Source organism: Talpa occidentalis, unplaced genomic scaffold (assembly GCF_014898055.3).
Source record: "Talpa occidentalis isolate TD23 unplaced genomic scaffold, MPIMG_talOcc4v2.1 talOcc4.16, whole genome shotgun sequence".
Lineage (NCBI taxonomy): Eukaryota > Metazoa > Chordata > Mammalia > Eulipotyphla > Talpidae > Talpa > Talpa occidentalis.
This window is the reverse complement of record NW_023601653.1, coordinates 37,865,329-37,885,589: the sequence shown is the minus strand read 5'-3', so window position 1 is coordinate 37,885,589 and position 20,261 is coordinate 37,865,329. Positions and strand designations below refer to the sequence as shown.

The window sequence follows — 20,261 nt, the reverse complement described above, 5'->3', positions numbered from 1 at the left end:
TTAACCTATATCAAGATAACTTGATAACGTTTTGAGATCAATTGGAATTATGCCCACAGATTGTACAAATTGAAAGATGACTTTGTGCCATTGTTTTGTTATCAGGACATATTGATTATTGCTATCACAAAGGATATACTTATGTTTGTGCTTGGCAGGTGTTCTTTAATATATAAATAAAAACCTAAACCTCCCCTCAAAAGTTTACTCATTCAGCTATCCAGGGAGAGAGAGCCTTTGTAGAGAATTTAATTTGTCAAGGTCTTTAGGAAGTAGCTGCATTCAAAACTAGGCAGTGTGTGAAGCTTATCTGCCTTTTTCATTGTCTGGGTGGCTAATTGGTATTGGCTGCCTTTTAAATGTTATGAATTCAAATCATCTTTTTCATGCTTCATGGCACAGAACTTAGTGTTTCATAGAATTTATGTGAAGATATTTGACAGATTCAAAATTCAGATAGCTCTGCACTTCGGAGGGGTGTGTGGAGTGGGGGAGGGAGACTAGTTATAGCTAGGACTGCACTTAATATTTCTCTGTGACAGAGGAAGACAGGAAAGAGTTGGTCAGAGTCTTAAGTTTTCTAACAGGACACAAATTTTATTTTTGAGACATTTGAACTGTAAAGCATAGGGGTTTAATTTTATGAACAATTCCAGAGAGTACCAGCACTTGAGGCAATTCTCAGACAAATTAATACAATTTTTGAAACCTCTGGCACTTGCCAAGAGTGCATTTGAAAGAACTAGTTTTGAAAGCTACTATCTAAGGGTTTGCAAATGGCTGGTTCTTCCATACTCACTATGTCTAAAACTTCATCAAGATAAACTGATATATACCAAAATCTGGCTTCTGCTGCAAAAGCCTAATTTGAAAATATGTTCCATCTTCAAAAATAAAATCAGGAAAATATTGGGTTAAATAAAGTAATAAATTTATTTCCTACTGGGTTTCTAAGAGTCTTTAATATGCTAATATAGATTTGAATCTATAGAAGGGAGATTAAAGCTTGTTGCATTTTCCAGGATAATTTAACATGGACCCATTTTTGATGAAGTAACTATTAACATCTAGCATAATTCGTTTTCTAAGAACAAAGGTTGGGAAAAGCTCCAGAAATCAATATGTCCAGACTCTGTTACCTGCACTTCATGAAGAAATTATTTCCCTGTATTATGATATAAAACATCATGCTCTTGGCTTATATAGTGAATCAATAAGAGAAAGCATTTTTAAAATAACTTTTCTTTTTGCAATAATCTGATTATAGCAGCTAACATGCATTAGCTAAACATTTATAGTGTACAAATTCTTTCTAGGATTTGTTGCCAGGTACTGATTATCCCTCTGGGTTTACAAATGGACAATGAAATTCATAAATATAAAAAGAGCTTATGTTTTCCCTTTTAACTGCTATGGAGTCCAAACTCAAATGTGGCTTAATATAATAACAAACATATTCTGGGGTGCTGAGAATTTTTCTTTCTAAATTATGTATTATGTTGTTTAGGTCATAGTTGGGTATCTTTATATTTAGCTGGGTTGTTATAATTGAGTTAATAAATTCCATCCAAATAAAGGTGGTTAAGAACATAAACTGTGAAGGTTTAATTGAGATACGTTACATAGAATATCATGCTCCATATCTCAATATTATTAATAATGTTAATATTACTTTTGTCTTTCTACTAATGTTAATGGCACGGAAGAATAAAGATAAAAAGTGAAAGTTTCCTCCTATATTTATCTTCTTCACTCTTATTCCTCAATGGGAAACAATTTTTACTGTCTCAGTCTCCAAACTTCTGAAAATACCAAAAGTTAACCATTTTTTTCATTTATCAATTTTTAACAGTATCTATTCATATTGTCTGTGAAAGAAATTTCTTTCTTTTGCTGGTTTTCTCCTTCCTCTTCCTCTCTATTTTGGTAATTAATATTGGTTCTTGTATTCATTATATTTATTATTGTAGCTACTCTTGTTTTATGTATGTAGAACATTCTTAAATGTTTCTAAGGCTACTAAATAGAACTTTTAAGAATATATCTTTTGTTCTCAAATTGCCCCTTTTTTCTCCAGGTCAGTAGTTAGTCCTCTAATATCAATGGTTATTGGACTATACTTATTAATAAAGAATGGGCTGCTTCATAAAAGTACCCAGTGTGGATTATAATGATATTTTTTTCAAGCAACCCAACCTCAGAATGACAGAACCTGCTTTACTGGAATGTCTCAGGCTGGGAAGATAGAGCAAGCATATTCTCCTGCCTATTCCACACTAACTCCATGCTAAAACAGGGAGGGCTTTACTATGAGGGTTGTTATCATTATAGATCCATGAACTTCTAAAAGATTGGTTTTCTAGTTTTAGATTAGGGAACTATACTAAAATGGTTAAAGAAGAGAAAGAGGTTGACTTTCATTGCTGTTCTATTCTTCAAAAAAAAAAAAAATCATCTTATTTTGTACATTTTTCTCCTTTCTTCCAAACCACATGAACTTGGAGCCCATCGGTGGCTCTGTTGCCAGGAACCTTGGTTCCTCTCTCCACTGTTTTTTAGTCATTCTGGGACATAATGTTTTAATCTACTTTCTATCTTTCAGAAATTTCTGAAAACGTCTGGTCTCTTGCTATCTGTTCTTTCCAATTTTAGAACTGATATTTTTACCTTAATGCTAAAATTTGGGACATAGCCAAGGGAAGTTATTGGTCATTGTGTCTTGTACCTCTAATCCTTGTACAGGTTTTAACATTTGGGAGGCATATATTTAAAACAAACAAGTGCCACCTACATAAAAATATCATGAGCAGTTAAAATTCTTAAAAACACTCTTGATTTTGGGACTTTATAACCGAATCTTCGCAGTTTATGAACCAAATTTACCATTAAACCATTTAGAAAACAAAGGCAATAAATGAAATTCATTTTTGATCTGTTTAAGGTCACCTAGCTTCGCAGACTGGGAAAGACTCGATTCAATCAGAAACTCTGTGGGGTCCTAGATATTCCCCAGATTGAGTTCAATTGGGAATTTTGTCATGCAGAATTTAACAACAGTTTGTCCTTCAGCCTCGAGTTCCCCAGTGCTGTTCCTGGCCAGCTGCCATGTCTTTCTCCACACTGCACTGAGGGGGATTTGGGAGGAGGAGGGGATGGAGGAGGACATGGAACACCCCTCTTATTAAGGGAAATTGGGAAATTAACAGGTGGCAGAGGATGCTAAAGCTCCTTGGAATAATTCTGAGGCTTACTTCCTGTGATATTTCAACCTGAAAGAATATTTTCAAAAATCAAGAGCTCTGGATAAAGCAAAGGAGTTGTCTGAAATACTCAAGTCCAAATAAACCAAACCAATGACAAGTCCTAGAAGTCTGACTGTACAATTCAGTCTGTCACATCAGTTTGTGGAGGGGACACGATGGACTATGGGGGTGACTATGGGTGCCTTGGTTGTGGGTGTGGTTGTGGGAAGAGGTGTGATCCTACACCGCTGAATTCTATAGTGTTGTAAAACAAAAAATTAAATCATTAAGCACAAAAAATGAACACACGAGACTACTTAATCCAGAGATCTTTAGAAATTAATGCTATCCACTCAGCTAATATTTATTGGTATTATCTATGCACCAAATACTGTGTACTTTCAACTGACATACAGGTAAGTAAAGAATGTATACTAACTTCAAGGAATCAGAATCTGATGGTGGTATATAGATAAACAGATAATTACCATCCCATTTAGAAGGTACAGAGAATGACATCCACACAGGTTTTATGAGTTCATATACCAGAGGCACCTATTCACTGGTGTATTGGCAAATGTTTAACAACTGGCTGTCTGGGGTTTTGGGGGGAAATCCTGATTATAGAAATCTCCAGTTTTCATGGTGTGAATATTCATATCATAGCCAATTTCAAATTGCCAACAAGATATCTCTGAACATGAAGCTGGGAAGAGATATGCAGGAGCAATCATTGCATAGTATTTCCTCCATCCTGATACATTAAACTTCAAGAGTATAGATAATTACTGGAGCAAAATAATAATTAGCTAATAATCAGGAAGTCATGTATTGTATTTATTGCACTTGTTTCTAATGTAATTTATTTAATTGTAAATTTATGACAACATGGATGGAGCTGGGGGGATTATATGCTAATGAAGCAAGTCAGAGGAGAAAGACAAATATCAGATGATTTCATTCATATGTGGAAATGAAAACACAAAATGAAGGAACAGATAAAACTAAACCAAAATAAACCCTGAAATCTGACTGCAGAACTGAGGCTATGAGAGGGAGAGCTCAGAGAGGAGGGGGCCCAGTATTCTACTGTGCAGGAGCACTGGGGCTTTGGTGGTGGGGGTGGTGGGGTGACATACGTCTGAAGGGGTGTGATCCTATACCTCTGAATCATGTTGTAAGCCAAGTTACCGCAATAAAAGATAATACAATTAAAAAATAAACACATAAAAGTTCTTTGTGAAAAAATAGTAACATTAAATAATAGATGTGTTTCACAACAGGCTCATGAAACTCTTGAAAATTTAAGCATTGGCTCTTTTAAGCCAGAACAAGTTGATTCCATCATGCAACTACCTTGTAGACCTGCCTTTTAACTCTACTCCTTTTTTAAATTTACTATTGTATTAATATTACTATTTTAATGATACTTCTTTTTTAAATTTACTATTTCTATTTGACAAGCTTATAATTTGTTTTTTACAACATTTTTTACTGAGGTAACATTGGTCTGCAACACTATCTTTGATTTAGGGGGATAGGTCACAACTCCTCAGATGTCTGTCACCACACCAAACCCACCACTAAGGCACCCACAGTCCTCCACCATAGTTCTCTGGGCCCCTGTCCTTTGCTCCTTACTCACCACCTCCCCACTTTGGTAGCCTCAAATCTGCAGTCACATTTCCAGGATCTGTTTTGATTAGTTTTGCCTGTTCCATTGTTTTGTTTCTTTATACTCCACATGAGTGAAATCATCATGTATTTGTCTTTCTCCTGATTTATTTTGCTGTACACTATTTAAACAATCAACTTCTTAGAGGAGAGGGGAAGAGCCCTTAGCTCTGGAGCTTGGAAGGGCAGGAAACATTCTCCTCTGTGGCTATCTGACACTTGTTCTACTCAATAGTTTACACTGATGTGGACGTCGGAAGGGGCCAAGGGGGAGCACTTCATCAGTGTTCCACTAAACAAAATGACCCACTGGAAATCCCAAAATGAGTGGTGGTGCTCATAACTCAGCACAGCTGGGGACCAAGATTTGTTGAGGTTTTACTGGTGCTCGGTGCAATGGAGTACATAAGCGGTTGATTCAATTGTCATTTTAGAATTACAGCTTAAAACTCTTATTAAAACATGTGTTCTAACTCATACCAGGCTTCTTTTGATTGCAACCAACAGGAAACCTGGCTCTAATTAGCTTAGGGGTTGAGGGAAGTTCATTGACTAACAAATCTGGGGGTAATGCTCTGAGCTCACGTAAAGCAGTTCTTGATCAGAGGCTCAAGTGATGGAACAGGGACCTGGTGTCTCTATCTGTCAGTTCCATTTTCATTTTCAGATGGACTATGTCTTCAAAGTCACAGGAAGGTGAAACTCAAATTCTCCCTTCCAGGAGGTTGAATAAAAATCTCAGACTTGTCTGTATGAACTTGCCGATAAGGTGGCTTCCAAACTCATCTGCATCAGAGAATTGCTTGTGGAAATTTTTAAAATTATAAAGCCTAGGGTACACACCCAGTCAATTAAACCACATCCTCAGGTTGACATACGTGTCATTTTTTTTAAGTTCCCCAGGTGATTCCAGTGGAGAGATAAATTTAGAAACCCAGAGATTAGGAGCTTATAAGAACATGAGTTTTTTTTTAACATTCTCCTTCTAATTTACTAAAAAGGTCAGGTTAGGTTACTTTGCTTAATGTCTTCCTTTCTATGCTTTTCTGTCTCCAATAGGCATGTTCCTCTTGCTTGCCCAAGTGGATATGCCTCTGTATCCTCCCTCTGCATTCTGTTCTCACCCTCTGTCACCCTCTCTTGCCTTGCTCTAGGAAATATCCTCTTCATTTTTCACCTTGTAGTTTCACCTTTCTATGGCTCTTCTAGACCTAAAAAAAAAAAAAAAAAAAAAAAAATCCCAATTTTCTCTCTTCCCTATGCTATAATATCCTTCCTAACAGCCCACAGCCCTACCCTTTACCCCCACAGATTACGGCCTGGCTCACTGTCAACCACAGGAGAGTGGCCTTGACCGTGGCGTGTCTGAGAGCCCACAACCCTCAGAGCTGGTGCTGGACAGTGCTGCTCTGCAAAAACTCTCCTCTCAAAGGTCAGCAATGACCCACTTACAAAACCACCGAATGGCTGTTTCTTGCTCACTGAAGGCTTCTTTCTCCCCTGTTTGAAATATTGTGCTCACTTTGGTTTTTGGTTATTACAGTATCCAAATGCTGCTTTCTTCACTGTTCTCTCTTCCTTTATTAGCTTAAAAGTGTCTTTGATAGATGGGGGAGAGAGACATCCTAAATACAATCCTCAGGAAGCATGGCGATTTTAAAGTGAAAATACACTAAGGCTGCAACATTTTAAAATACAAAAATAATCTTGAAAGATATTCAACACCATCATTTCTTAGAGTGAAAAACTGGAAGCCAACTAGGGAAATGTTCACTATGGTAATAAATACCATGGAGTAAATGAAGACCATAACATTTTCCTCTGACCAGCATGAGCTGACATGCAAGAAGGGTGTATGTAATAGTAAGGAGAAAATGGAGGGCAAGAATGTGTGCCCCATGCACATAGTATAACTTCAGCTCCTCTAAAAAGCATATAGGATAAATGTAAATCAACTTGTTTCTCTCCCATTATAACACTGGCAATCTATCTTTAGTGATAAAATTTTTATCTTTTTCCTAATTCATCATACTTTTCTTCACATAATTAGTTATTTAATAATCTGGATTAAATTATTAAAAGAAGTTTCCCTCATTTTCTAATAGCCCACGAAACTGTCTGAATTTAGGTGGTTACCATTGACTAAAAAATATGAGATCATTTTGCTGTACAGCCATTGTAAAGGCAAGAACAAAGCTACTCTTTGCCTTTGAAAAGTGAAGTAACATTCCTCAAGCAGCTAAATGTAATAAACATCTGGGATACAGCTTTTCTTTTAGTTATATGTTGTATCAAAACTATTAAGTACAAAAGAAATTTTGCAAAATCATTTTCTTCTGTAGATTTAATAAGGTATAGATTATTAATTTTTAGTTTATCATACAATTTTAGTGTGTGTGAACAAAATAATATTCAGGAGACTAGAAAAGGGGGGAATAGGAAAGAAAGACTTCCATATTGACCCTTGTTAAATTAAAAATTTTCAGAATACCGTATTTTGCCTTCTTCCAACTAATGGGAAATCATTAAAAATACATTTTCTGCCCAAATAAAGAGAATTTACTAAAAAGATCAAATAAGCCAATTGATGTGAAAATGAAACTATGTTTTAAAGCTAACAGTATAAAACCAGATGACATTTTTCATATGATTTTAAATTTATAGATGAGGAAAATGAGAATTTTTTTTTTTCCTGCCACACAGGTAAAAACAAAAAAGCTGGGCCAGAAGGACACATCTCACTCTCAAGTACTCTGTATTCCCGTCTACCAGAGGGCATGCTGGTGATGGTTGCTTGGGTTGATTTCTCTCTATCACTTTAGGTATGCAGGTTATGATTTCTCTCCCCTTCTACAGTAGAAGTGTAGTGTGTGGTGACAAAAACAAAACATTAGGTCTCATATTCCCAAAGTGTACAGGTTAATACAACATCTGAATGCCTATACTGAAGAGGCCCTCCTTTCCCCAGTAATGACCCAGCTTTTCCTTCCTGATCAGTCACAATCATCTCAGAAGGTCCTGGACTCCTCCTTGTTCAAAGGAAGTTTCTAAGGGGCAGTCAAATCATGCATCACAAGGTTGGATACCTCCAGAAGTAGGTAAAGCATTTCTAGCATGCAATGTTCACCCAGAAGAGGGGGAAGAAACAAACCTGCAACAATGAAAGTCTAACCAGTTATATAAAGCTTCAGATCACTAGGCAGGAAAGTGGTCTGAGCCCATGTGCAAACCTCTTCAGAGCACTGAAGCAGGAGCCCAGCAAGAAATCCATCACAGCCACTTCTACCAGGGGCTCTTGGTGGGAGAACAGCAAGTCCTGCATGGGATCTGCACTCCCTTCAAGCGAGGTCTCTCCATGTCAGAGGACTCTGGCCCCTGCCCAAGCAATAAGGGAAACTCCAATAAAATAAGACAATCTTACTTTGCAAAACAGCTTTCAAGTGCCAGCTATTCTACTGATAAAAAGTTTATAGACTGGAATAACAAATAAGCATGCTAGCTTTGATGAAATACAATTATGAGGTAGAGGCCATGGAGAAAGGATATGTTTTCAGGTGAGATTTCAAAAGGGTTGGAAAGTTAATGAGGTGGAGAGACACAGTCAAGCTGTTCCAGATGGCAGGATCTGACAGAAGAGGCCAGCGGAAGGATCGAGGATGGAGAGACCCAAGACAGAGCTTTCTCCACCCAGATGATACTCAATTCTGAGTCATATCACGGAGTGGATGAGGCGCCATTAGAGGAGCTGGGGGAGCTTTGACACTAGGTACAGACAGATGGGGAAGTGCACAGGGGCCTGAGCAGAAAGCATGAGTCTCTCGGAAGAGGAGCCATCAAGTTCAGGACAATGACACTGAACTCAATGGCTGATAAAGACTTCCTTGGATTAAAAGAATGTCATCAAAGGGAAGAGATAGGAAATATTTTTCCTCTTCCATTAAGACAGAAAAATTAAATGTATTGTTAGAGTTGATTGAGATTACACACAGAAGATGAATTTCTGAATAGAACACTGTTTAAACAGTGGAGTGTCAAAGACTCAGAGTTTAAAGGGACTTAGAGGTCACTTGGCTAATCCTTTGAAATATTATCAGACACATTGAGATTGTTCTTGGTGGGAGAATTGAGAATAAGATTGCTGGGTGTCTTCAGTCCTCTCAGGAGACAAGTCCTAGATGAATGTCTGACCTTCCCTTTCAAACATGGTTCCTTAAGTGGGCGAAGAGTAAGGAGCAAAACCTGAAAGGAAGAGGGGCCTCCCTGGTGGTGCAAAGGGGTAAAGATGCAACCTATGAAGCTATTTGCAGCCACTGCAGCATGAGTTCAATCCTCTGCCAGGGAGTTACCCACATGGCACAGCAGACCTCTCCTGTTTAGCCCGCTGCTCCCCTCAGCAGTGCATTTCAGTAGATCTGTCTGTTCTGCTCCCCACTCTGTCTCTGGTGGATCCTCTCATCTTCGCACCTCTGGCCTGTACCCCAGTTCTTGTATGCATTAATAAATAAATCTTAAAAAAAAAAAAGAATGCAGGGAAGGCTGTAGAGGTTACCAAAAAAAAAAAAAAAAAAAACAAACAAACTTAAAACAACAACAACAACAAAACCCTGAAAGGAAGAAAATGCGGGTGTGATCAGAACAAAGCCTTTTAACCCTGCTCAGAGCCAGTGGATAAAGTTATGCTCACGGATGCCCAAGTGGTCGAAAGGAAGAAATGATATCGAGGTTGGGAGAAGAAACCAGGAAGGAGAACGAGCAGCAAAGAATAGAATGCATAGCAAGGAGCCACTCACTGAGTTTCACTTGGACCCCCCGGGGGGGGGGGTGCAGGTCCTCAGGGCTGCCTGTAATGCGCTAACGGGAATGAAGAAGGGATACTTAATTCTATTCTAGGCCGCATGTGTGTTAGAGAAGAGAGATGAAGTGAAGGCAAGGAGAAAATAAAATGGCACTTAGACAAACTAAAATTGTGAAATATCTACTAAAAAGAAGGCAGAGAAGACTGAGAGATAAGGTGCATGGTGATCAAAAAAGGGGAGTGGGGAACCTGTGTCTTCCTCCCAGTGGTTTGTAAGTAAATATTTACTGACTGTTGATTTTGGCAGACAGAGTAAAGCTTGTGAAAGGAAAACACCATTGTCTGGGGGACATGAAAGTCCAGATGGCTGAACTAAAAAGCAGTCGCACCTGAGAAAGAAGTGGAGCCACATCAGTTATCACTGCAGAGAATGATTCTTTGCATAGGAGGCCAATCAGTTTCAAAGGAGGAAAAATAATATAATCATGACAAGAGGAAGAACAAAGCCTGTACAAACCAGGAAAATATATTTCCTCCTCCCAGAACCTAGTCACATCTCTTGCTGGCCCCTGCAGAGACACAGGACTCTCTGAAGTAAGCAATTGTGGAGGTAAGTGCCAAGAAGCCTAGCTTTCCTTGCTCAAGAAAATTCCTTTGTCAGAAGTAGCTAGAAAGCAGACAAAACATTATTTTTGGATCTGGCTCCAAGGCAAGGAAATCAGAAGACAGTCTCATTCTGGGGGAAGGGAGGAAAAGCAGAGGCAGAAGGTAGCTGCACAGTTGTAGATTTCAATTATTAGATGTAAAAGAATCCTTTTGACAATGTTGGTCTCTTGGTGGTATAAAGTTCCTGTTTTAATGGAAGGGGCAGGTCTTTGGAGCGAAGGTTATTTTCTTGCTCTTGTTCTATCTTGGTAGGGGGCCAATAAGACAAAAAGAGCTTGAAACAGTTGCTTGAAGCCTTAATAAAAAAAAAAAAGACTCAATTCCCAAGATGGAGAAATACTTAAGTTCACCTCAAATATGTACTGTTTTAATACTGTGGAGCATGCTTCTAGAGGAGTGATCTGAGGATTTGTGGATAAAATGTGTATTTCATAGATTTTTTAAGTGATTTCCCAAAGAACTCATTTATTATTAAAATATCTTGATTAAAATGTTTGATATACCTATAAAAGTCCCAACCTGGGGTTCTGTTGCAAAAATGGCAGTGACTTGCATATATAGTAGGTACTCAATAGATATCTGTTAAATGGACAATAGATGGCAGAATGAAGAATCTAAAAACCAAGTATACACAAGAATGTGGGTGTATATATAAAATAGTTTCCCTTTAATTGCATCTTTTCCTCTTTAAGAGGATTAAAAAGATGTTGCAATTGCTACACTGCTTTTTCTTGTGGGTGACATCAACCACAAATAGTAATTTCAGAAAAATGAAACAAATTGCCTCCCTCCCCTTCCAGGATCTGGGTAAGTTTCTATCCCCCAGGGGTCTAATAAAGAATTTGAAGCATTGAATAAGAGCTCACAGAAAACGCAAAAGTCCTACCCACTTTCAACTTGGCAAATACAATTCATTTAACAGTTACTGAGCGGCTATTAGGTGTGGGGCATTGTGCTGACTATCTGGAGAAGACATAGGTGTGTGTGTGAGGGGGAGGGTGTTGAGGATAAGGGTGGGACTTGTGTGGGTTAGGGTAGATAGGGAAGATGAGACAGAAAGAGGCTTGATTAATATGCATATCCACACAGTGCACCTCTCCCCCCAAACAAAACAAAACAAAGATGAGCAAAAAAAAAAAAAAAAAAAAAAAAAAACAAAATGCAATGAATGCAACTAATCCACTTGAAACAACAGGTAGCCCTGGTGGGAGTTGGACCTTGGCAGGTCTGAGTGGATGGCAAGGTAAGGAACTGCATTACTCAGGCACGTTGCTGCCAACAGTTGAACATCCAGTGAAAGACACACAGGAGCCAAATTATGACAAATTGATTCCACATCGAGATTTTATTTGTCATCAACTGGCAGTCTTAAGCTAAATACCAAGTAGAAAAAAGGCAGATCTAAAGATTTTTGGGGAAAATATGAAACAGCAACTACCAAAAAAGGCATCAATACTTTCCTCATTTAGATTTTTTGCTATTGCACAAATCAGCAACTATCTTAGTAAACAGTTCTAACTCCTTTCACTACAAGAGAACAATCTTCCATAAAACTCAGAAAAATGGAAAAAGTGGTAAAATCTGTAAGAACTAAAAATTGCTTGGGTTCACTTTCACCCTAGTGCACAGGATTTATGAAAATAATTGCTAATAGATAAGAGGAGTATCAACTTCTCAACACCAAAATAAGTAAATGCTAAAGTCAGCTATGAAAAGAACTTTACAGATTAAGAGATCTGTCTTGAAAAGTCTTGGTCAAATCATTACATAAAGGACAGTCTTTTAATAGTGATTCATAAACAGGAATTGTACACTTGTACCAACAGCGGAGGATAAAGTCAAACAGGATTTACTACCCCATGCTAACAGCCTAATTTAAAATGGATAGTCTTTTCCCTATTTGTCCCAAAGTACCTTTTAAAAGACTTGCTCTACTATCCAAACAACTTGCAAATGCATTTGGTAAGTTGGGCTATAGTATTTATTCTCTTTCCTGTTATTGACTCAAGATCTATTTCTCACTATTTGCTTTGTGCTCATTCTTCTGCCAAATAAAATATTAATTGCATTTTTAGCTGCACTGCTGGTGATCAAAGAACTCTGATATGTCAAGCTAAACTGATAGAAATAGCATCCATTAACATATTTATAGGTTCAGAGCTTCTAGAGCATAATTACATCCATTAATTACTTGACAGTACTCCACATTACAGGCTAAAAAAGAAAGGCATTTCAGCTACACAGTTTGACTCAGAGTGAAGTTTCTTTTTTAATAATAAATTCTCTCTAAAAAGGACTATTTCAAGGAAATAGGCTCACATACATACATATGCACGGAACACATGATTTTAAAAAGCAAACCTTCACTAACTTCACAATCAAATACACACCAAGTGAATGAGATGAAGGTGCATAGAGTGATTTCAAAGAAAAACAGAGTTTAAATATTACAGAGATTTAATTAATATTTTAGAGTTCTAAGACCATCTCCAGTCAGTAATTCTTGATAAGATACAGATCAATGATTTTTGACTTTCAAATAAACTTCTTCAAATATCACATAAGACCAAAAGCCTTTCAAATTACCCACATCTCTGAATAGGCAATGCTCACACATTAAAAAATTAAAGCTGTCCTGGGAAAAAGCTCAAGAGATGTTGGAAATTAATAGAATCAACAATTATTCTGTGCAGTCACCAGCTGTGCGAGTCGTGGGGCTGCCAGCTGCATCCGTACATGTGTCAGGGAAAGGACAGTCACACACACTTGACTCCTTGACCAGTTCATCAGCATGCAAAACGACAGTTTCCCATAATAACTTCAGCTCCGGACCCCAACACATTTTCTTTTCCCCAGCAATGAATGAAGCCGTTAAGAGAAAAGAAAAAAAAAAATCACACAAGTCGGATCTGTCTGTGATTTCAGCATGAGCACAACCAGGATGGAAGGACAGAAAGGCAAGCCAGTCTACCTGCACAGATATATCTAAACATATTTCACTGAGTTCTTTGTTGCCTGACAATAAATTGTAGAGGCAGTCATATTCGAAAGTAAAAACCATTAAACTGTGTTTCTAGGCTGCTGCAACAGACTCGCTGAGTGAATAACAAGGAAAACACGATACCTTTAGTAAGTCGCCTCAGAATTTGACATCGGCATTTAAAAGAGACAGCTATCATTCTTGCTCACTGCTTTCTGTGGCAAAGTGTACTCAGGGCTCTGCTCGGGTGGCTGCAGCAGCAGCATATGAATTCCGTGCGCACATACCAGGAGAAAGGTAGTCCCAGTGGGGAGTGACAAAGCTTAATTCCTCTTGGCTGATGCAGAGGTCCGCTACATGTCATCTGGCAAAGCTGTGTCATTCACTACTACTACCACCCCTGCCCGCCACCGCCTCCTCCCCCTGCACAATCACAATGGCTTAGAAAGTAAGGCTGTTTCGATGGCAACAAAGCACCAAATTGTGGAAAGCAGGGACCAGGCTGGCAGAGGAGCCATTCCATAAATCTAATACTAAGCACTGAGCAATGCGTTCAGTTTTCGGCGGAGAGCTATGCGTTAAAGCCGATTCAGCCACCCCACCCCTCTGCCTCTCAGCATCCAGTCCGTGAGCTTTATGTGTCTCACTGAACTGGAAATGCAAGTGTGATGCTTGCACTCTTACTTCGGGAAGAAGTGTGTGTATCATAGGCGATGTGCTTTTAGCAACAAGAAAGGAAGGTAGAGGAAGCAGTTTATCTTTGAGATTCAGCAGCCGACAGGAGGGAAGTGGCCCCATGATAGTCAGAAAGACCTACTTGGCACTTTACAAATCTTGGAGGCTGGAGGCAGTCTAGGGTTACAGATGAAAAGCAAGGGGGCTGAGGCAGAGGGCTCAGGCAAGGCGGATCATCAGGCAGATGGAGTCTCTCCCCTTTAATCACCCTTTCCAAAATGGGACTTGGCTGGAAAGCATTACAGTCAGGACTGTTTCTAAAGATACCAGAAATAAAAGCAAACAAGGCCAAGTCTTTCTATTTTTAATGTACTTTATTACCCCAATTCCCAAACATCCCTCCCCCAAACCATTCTTCTCATTATGTAAACAAAACCATCTTGCCATATAGCAGATATCTATATTTGCTCCAGTGGAGTAAAGAGCAAATTAACAAAACCTTCACAATCCATTCATAAAATGACAAGAAGGTGGAGCACATTTCTTCATCTGCCAGCACCAGCCTACTCACTGTAGAGTCAACACAAAATAACATTTGGTATAGAATTTTAATCCAAATCCAGGAGTCTCCCACAGGAGTTAACACAAACATTCAGAAAACAAAAATCACAGTTGGCCAGGAACTTAAAAAATATCAATTAGTCAAACTGAAATGATGTATCATTGGCCAAACTGTTTTATTAATATTTCTAGGATTCCATGAATTATTCATAAAGTCTTTTTCTCTACTCCTAAGACTGTAAAAAAATACAACTTTTCAAGCTGGTTTCTAAAATAACTTCCAGAATTCCCAACTTAGTGACAGAGCTTCCTTGCCTTCATTCATAAATTCTGAATTAAGTCAAGTAATTTCAATCCACTGACACAGAAATACATATGCTTTCTATTCAGGGGCCAATTGAAAAATAATTTCCTTGTGAAAAGCAGGTACCATAAGCATCTATCTACTTGAAAGATTTCTGAGGAAAAAAAAAGAACCAAAAAACCCAGACTTTCCCTTACCGAGGATGGTCTAGCTAAAGCAGTCAGCCACCACTAATCAATAGGAAGACTATATTAAATGGATTGTATTACAGAATCAAATTATATAATTGCCCCAATTAGCATAAATCTTTCTGAATTTCAACCCATCTCATTTTCTTCTCTATTAGGTCATCCCCAGTAATATTTTAGCCTTCTTGATATGTTTTGTACTAAGTGGTTCTAGAGAATTGGGTTATTAGCTAAAGTGAAATAAATATTTCTAGTTAGCTCTTTTAAATATCCTTCACCAAAGTTAACATCTTTCTTTATATTCCAGTGCTCAAAATATGCAGCTGTCAGATAGTATTAACAAAATCTTGCCCGCAAAACATAACTACTCCAAACCAATTTTATTAATGTCTATTCAAATAAAACTCAAAATTATAAAGAAATTCACCCCCCCCACCTGCCATTATACCTATTCAGATCTAATTTGCTTCTCCCTTAAGGCTAAAATAATAAAATATTTCCCCTTTTACTAGAACACTCAATTTTAAAATTTCGTTCTCTAGTCCTAAAAAAGAGCTTCAGAGCTTCTAAAATATTTATTTTCTGGCAGGAGGGGAAAAAAATCCTAGAGCCCATTAAAAGGTTCTGGAAGGCTCATATTAGGGGATATTTTTCCCCCCTCTGTGGCTGTTGTGGTTGCCAATCCATACATATCCTATTAGCCGAATCAGGCTCAGCTCTGGGAATCTCACAGGAATGGCGCCATCCTGGACTAATTGCGCCAGAAAATGAATGAATCTGCCATGTGTTTTCATCTTTTTCCATTTTTGGCTTCTTTAGTCCTCCGAGATTTTCATGGGAGCCATTCCCAGCTCAACTATCTTGCCCAAAGACCTTCTTCCTCTCGACCTCATGTGAGCCTAGCCTCAGATCCCAAACTCGAGTGCAGACAAAAATGCCTTCTAGCAGTACAGTTTTTGCTATCTACTGATCATGAGGACAAAGGCTCCAATGGCCTAGCCAGTGGTGGAACTGAAGCAGCTTCCTCACAGAAGCCACCACTGGACAGAGTGACTTCCATTTCTTGACCACTAGATTAATGTAAGCTTGTGTCTTTGAGACTCTGTAATCAACCCATGTTAGCTATGGTGACTCAGCTGTCTAGATGACTCAAACTTTGCAACGTGTTCTTTGAGGGTCACCCAGTGGGAACTACGGAGATATAAAGCAGGCAAAATGGCACAAAATATGTATCTGATTAAGCTCCAAAGTGGTGTGGAAAGGAGTTTATTCATGAGGTTTGTTTCTTAAAAAAATGAATAAATGAAAACACAGATTTGCTAGATACAGGGATGATTATTCTTATTTCAGGGTTTCTTGAAAATATTAGTTTTCCTGAGGTATAGTGTGAGTTTACATGTACTTGTGTGTGTGCGTACACATTATAAAACACTTTCACATATAATGCAACAGCAGAGCAAATCTGTTTCCAACTTTTGTCCAGATAAGGACCTGGTTTTCAGAGCATTTTTCAGCAATTTCTCTCAAATAGTAGTGGCAGACAGGAAAAAATCTAAAGTTTCTCATTCTGACTGAACAATCTTTCTACATGTTGTATTCTTACTGTGTCCTTTTTCCTTTGACAGAGTATGATATCAATTAAAGGGAGATAATTCCAATTACCAAAGAACCTTTAAGTACAGTTACACTTTATGATAGGAGGCGAATCTATAGTAGACCACTTTAACCTTCCCTTCCCCCTTACCGGTGCCCATGCCCTCTGGACCACATGTCCAGAACCAGGGGGATCAGAAGGAACCAGAAACCTCCAGATGCAAGGCAACTAGGTACCAGGTATTTACCACAATGTCCATCCTCATAGACAGTTTGTCCATTCTGATTGTTGGGTGTCTTTGCTTGTAAATATTTTGGATTTCACTATCAACACAGCATGGTACAGATTTCATCATACAATGGGGACAAGGAATGAGGACAAAAATAACCCTTGAGATTAGCCCAAGGATTCCAGTATATTCTCAAAATCATTCCACAGCACTGTCCATCAGTAGCAATAACCTTCCCCCTGCACATACAGAAATTATCTTATGTTGCTATCTTTTCGCATCTCCTTGATATTTTGCCATTGTAGTCATTTTTTTGTCTACCATCTATAGTCCCAAATAAACTCTGTTGTTTGCAGATTCTTCTGATTTTATCAAGAGAGAATCATAAGCTGCAAGTATCTTGTCTTATACCTATAACTGGGAAAGTCATATAAAGAATGAGAAACAATGAGGTTGACTCCACAAATACCCCATTATTTTATATCATTAGAGACTCTGATTAAAGCACTAAAATAATTTGTACCTTCTTCGTCTTTTCAGCTGATTTTATAAATTTCTGTTACAAAAAACATTTGATAAGCCCCATTTGATTATTTATTTAACTATTACTTTTCTTTTTCTTTGAATGCAGTTGATTCAAAGTGCTTACCATGTTTAGGTGATTATTTAAACAGCACAGAGCATCCTGAATCACCTAGTATTAAATACACTGATTTCCCCCTCACAATTAGAACCATTAGCATTTCCCAAGTTTTCAGGGTATTTTAGAACACAATGTGCATGGAGGTCTTAAAATGTGACCATACAGGTGTAAGAAGTGCCAACTCTCCTTTCTTTTAAATAGTCTGACAATTCACTATAGGAAAGATCTACTCCAAGCATAATGATGTTTTATTGGTAAGTATAAGGCAATAATAATAATATAATAATAATAATGATAATAACAATAATAATAGGCATCAATGGTTGTATGTGGGCCATTCTGTGGTCTTTTTATCCATCCATCCATCTATCCTTCCATCCATTTGTCTGTCATCTGTATTTATTTTTTAGAATCTAAAACCTCATTCTGAAGTATAAAATCTAGATTTCTTAGATTCTTATATACTGTTTACCTAAGGTCATGATGCCCATACTTTCTTTTCAGCTATAGACCACCTCACTGACTCAACCTTAAATTATAATTAGCCATTTTAGCTTCCTGTTTAAAGATGCCGAAAGCAACTTTGAGCCTCAAACATGTGATAACCCCTGTGATCACTGTCTGCCACTTACTTTATGAAGTGTGTCAATGTGAGAGCAGACACTAGGATCGGACTTCCATACTGAACTTGGCACCGACGTGCGTGGCTGAGGACTATACTACCCGAAGCAGGAAAAGCGAGACCTAATTTGCTGACAGAGGTTCTATGGGTGTGGAGATTTGGAGTAATTGCCCAAGACAGGATTTATTAGGCATTTTCTACAAATATTTTATGAGAAAACATTTTTGTAGAAGTAATGATGCCCTTTAGGAAGTGTCATTAGGACATACTCTTGCAAATCTGGGGTGATTAAAAAGCAGTTAGTGGCTCTGAGCCTCTGGTGTGTTGTGATATAAAAGGATGGTATAATGACACTCCATGTGTTATTTGCTTATCCAGCCTGGGTGCTAATGCCCTTCACGGTGCAAGGGAGGAATGTTGCCCACTCTAAATATCAGGAGGCCAGGAAAGCTCCCACCAAGGTAAGAACCTTAGAGGTCTGCCAGCTAAAAGTATCTGGTGAAAGTTTATTTTGCTAAATAAACATCATAATTGTTTTTTAAAAAGTGTCTAGTGAGAAGTGTTTAAAATGGAAAATGTAGAGGGGCCTCCCTGTTGGCACAAGGGGTTAAGACACAACCTGTGAAGCTGTCTGCAGCCACTGCAGCAAGAGTTCGATCCCTGGCTGGCCATAGAGCTACCCACATGGCTCAGCAGACCTCTCCTGTCTCGCCTGCTGCTCCCCTCAGCAGTGTATTTCAGTCAGTCTACCTGTTCTGTTCCCCACTGGTCTCTGGTGAATCCTCTCACCCCCAACACCTCTGGCCTGTACCCCAGTTCTTGTATACACAAATAAATCTTAAAAAAAAAACACTGAATTAAAACAAAAGGGAAATGTAGAAACTGAGACATGCAGAACAAGAAGAAACCTGCCAGAAATGATCCCCTAAAAGCCCAGGTGAAATCTAATTCTTTACTGAGCTACTATGGAGAGAGAAGACAGTGTTGTGGCCAAAAGCACAAATGCTAGAATAAAACTGCCTGGCTTTGAATCCTGCCTTTACCACTCAGTGGCTGTGTGAACTTAAGTGAGTTTCTTAACCTCTGCTCTGCATTTATGAAATGGTGAAAATCATGTTTAGGTTGGTTTTAGTAATGAACTGAGTTCCTTGTGTTAAGTGCCTAGAACAGAGAATAGCAAGAGGTTTCTTTAGTCACTATTTATTTCGTAGGGGATACAAATGTATAATCTGATATTTAATTCCAGAGTCCAGCTTCTTGATGTGGGGGTTGGAATTAACAACTAAAAGGATTCCTTTTCCATGAAATCTTCCATGATCACAAGGGCACAAAGTCATCTCTCTTCACCATTTTCCTCTCTTCTCATGACTTTTTCTCCTGCTCTTAAATAATGGCATTCCCCCAAATTCTGTCACAGATCTTGGACTTTCTTCAGTATTTTCTCATTCCCAGGGCTCAAGTAAGAACCTCTCTACCTTAATCCCCAACTTTTGATCTCAAGTCATTCCAAAACCACCTACCCTGATTCTTCCTAGATTCTCAGGTTTCTGCACACCCCTTTGTGACCATCTCAAACTAGACTTGAACCAAATCTAGCTCCTCCCTTTATCTTCCACAGGATGCTGGTTCCTCCTGCCTAAACTCACTGATAGCATCATCCTTTTCCTCAAAAGTCTATTCCCTTTAAGCCCACGTTTAATAACCCTTTCAACATGTACCCACTCTGCCACCAGCATCCCTGCCCAGGCCCACCCGTGACTGGAGTTTCTCTTACAAATATTTATTGTTTGTAGGCATGGGCACTGGGCTCCATATGGCAGTACCCCTGAACTCATTCCAGAATCAGGGACCAACACTTGTTTTAACAACAGTAGTAACTTAATTTTTTTTTCATTTAAGTACCATTGTTTTACACCCTTACTAGTGTTTTGACAGTATAGGACTTCCCTGCTCAAGTGTAGTCACCATAGCTCTCCACTGAAACACCCATAGTCCTCTGCTCCCTCCAGTAACCTTGCCCTCCTCTGGATGCCTCAGTTCTATGGTCAGCTTTCAAGGTTTGGTTTTAAAGTTTGTCTTTGTTGGACC

At 38.5% G+C, this 20,261-nt stretch overlaps 1 protein-coding gene across 6 annotated transcripts in view; it reads right to left on the bottom strand.

Annotated features, from left to right (window-relative positions):
- The window catches only part of GRIP1 (glutamate receptor interacting protein 1), a 694,619-nt gene that overhangs the window by 283,840 nt on the left and 390,518 nt on the right, over positions 1 to 20,261 (bottom strand). The window contains exon 1 of one of the 6 annotated variants that reach the window (XM_037514043.2): positions 13,502 to 13,855. The exons of 4 other annotated variants lie outside the window; for them this stretch is intronic. In XM_037514043.2, coding sequence (XP_037369940.1) covers positions 13,502 to 13,556 — 55 coding nt within the window. In that variant the 5' untranslated portion in view covers positions 13,557 to 13,855. Of the gene's footprint in view, positions 1 to 13,501; positions 13,856 to 20,261 lie in introns of those variants that run through there. One more of the 6 variants, XM_037514040.2, reaches the window with a different exon arrangement.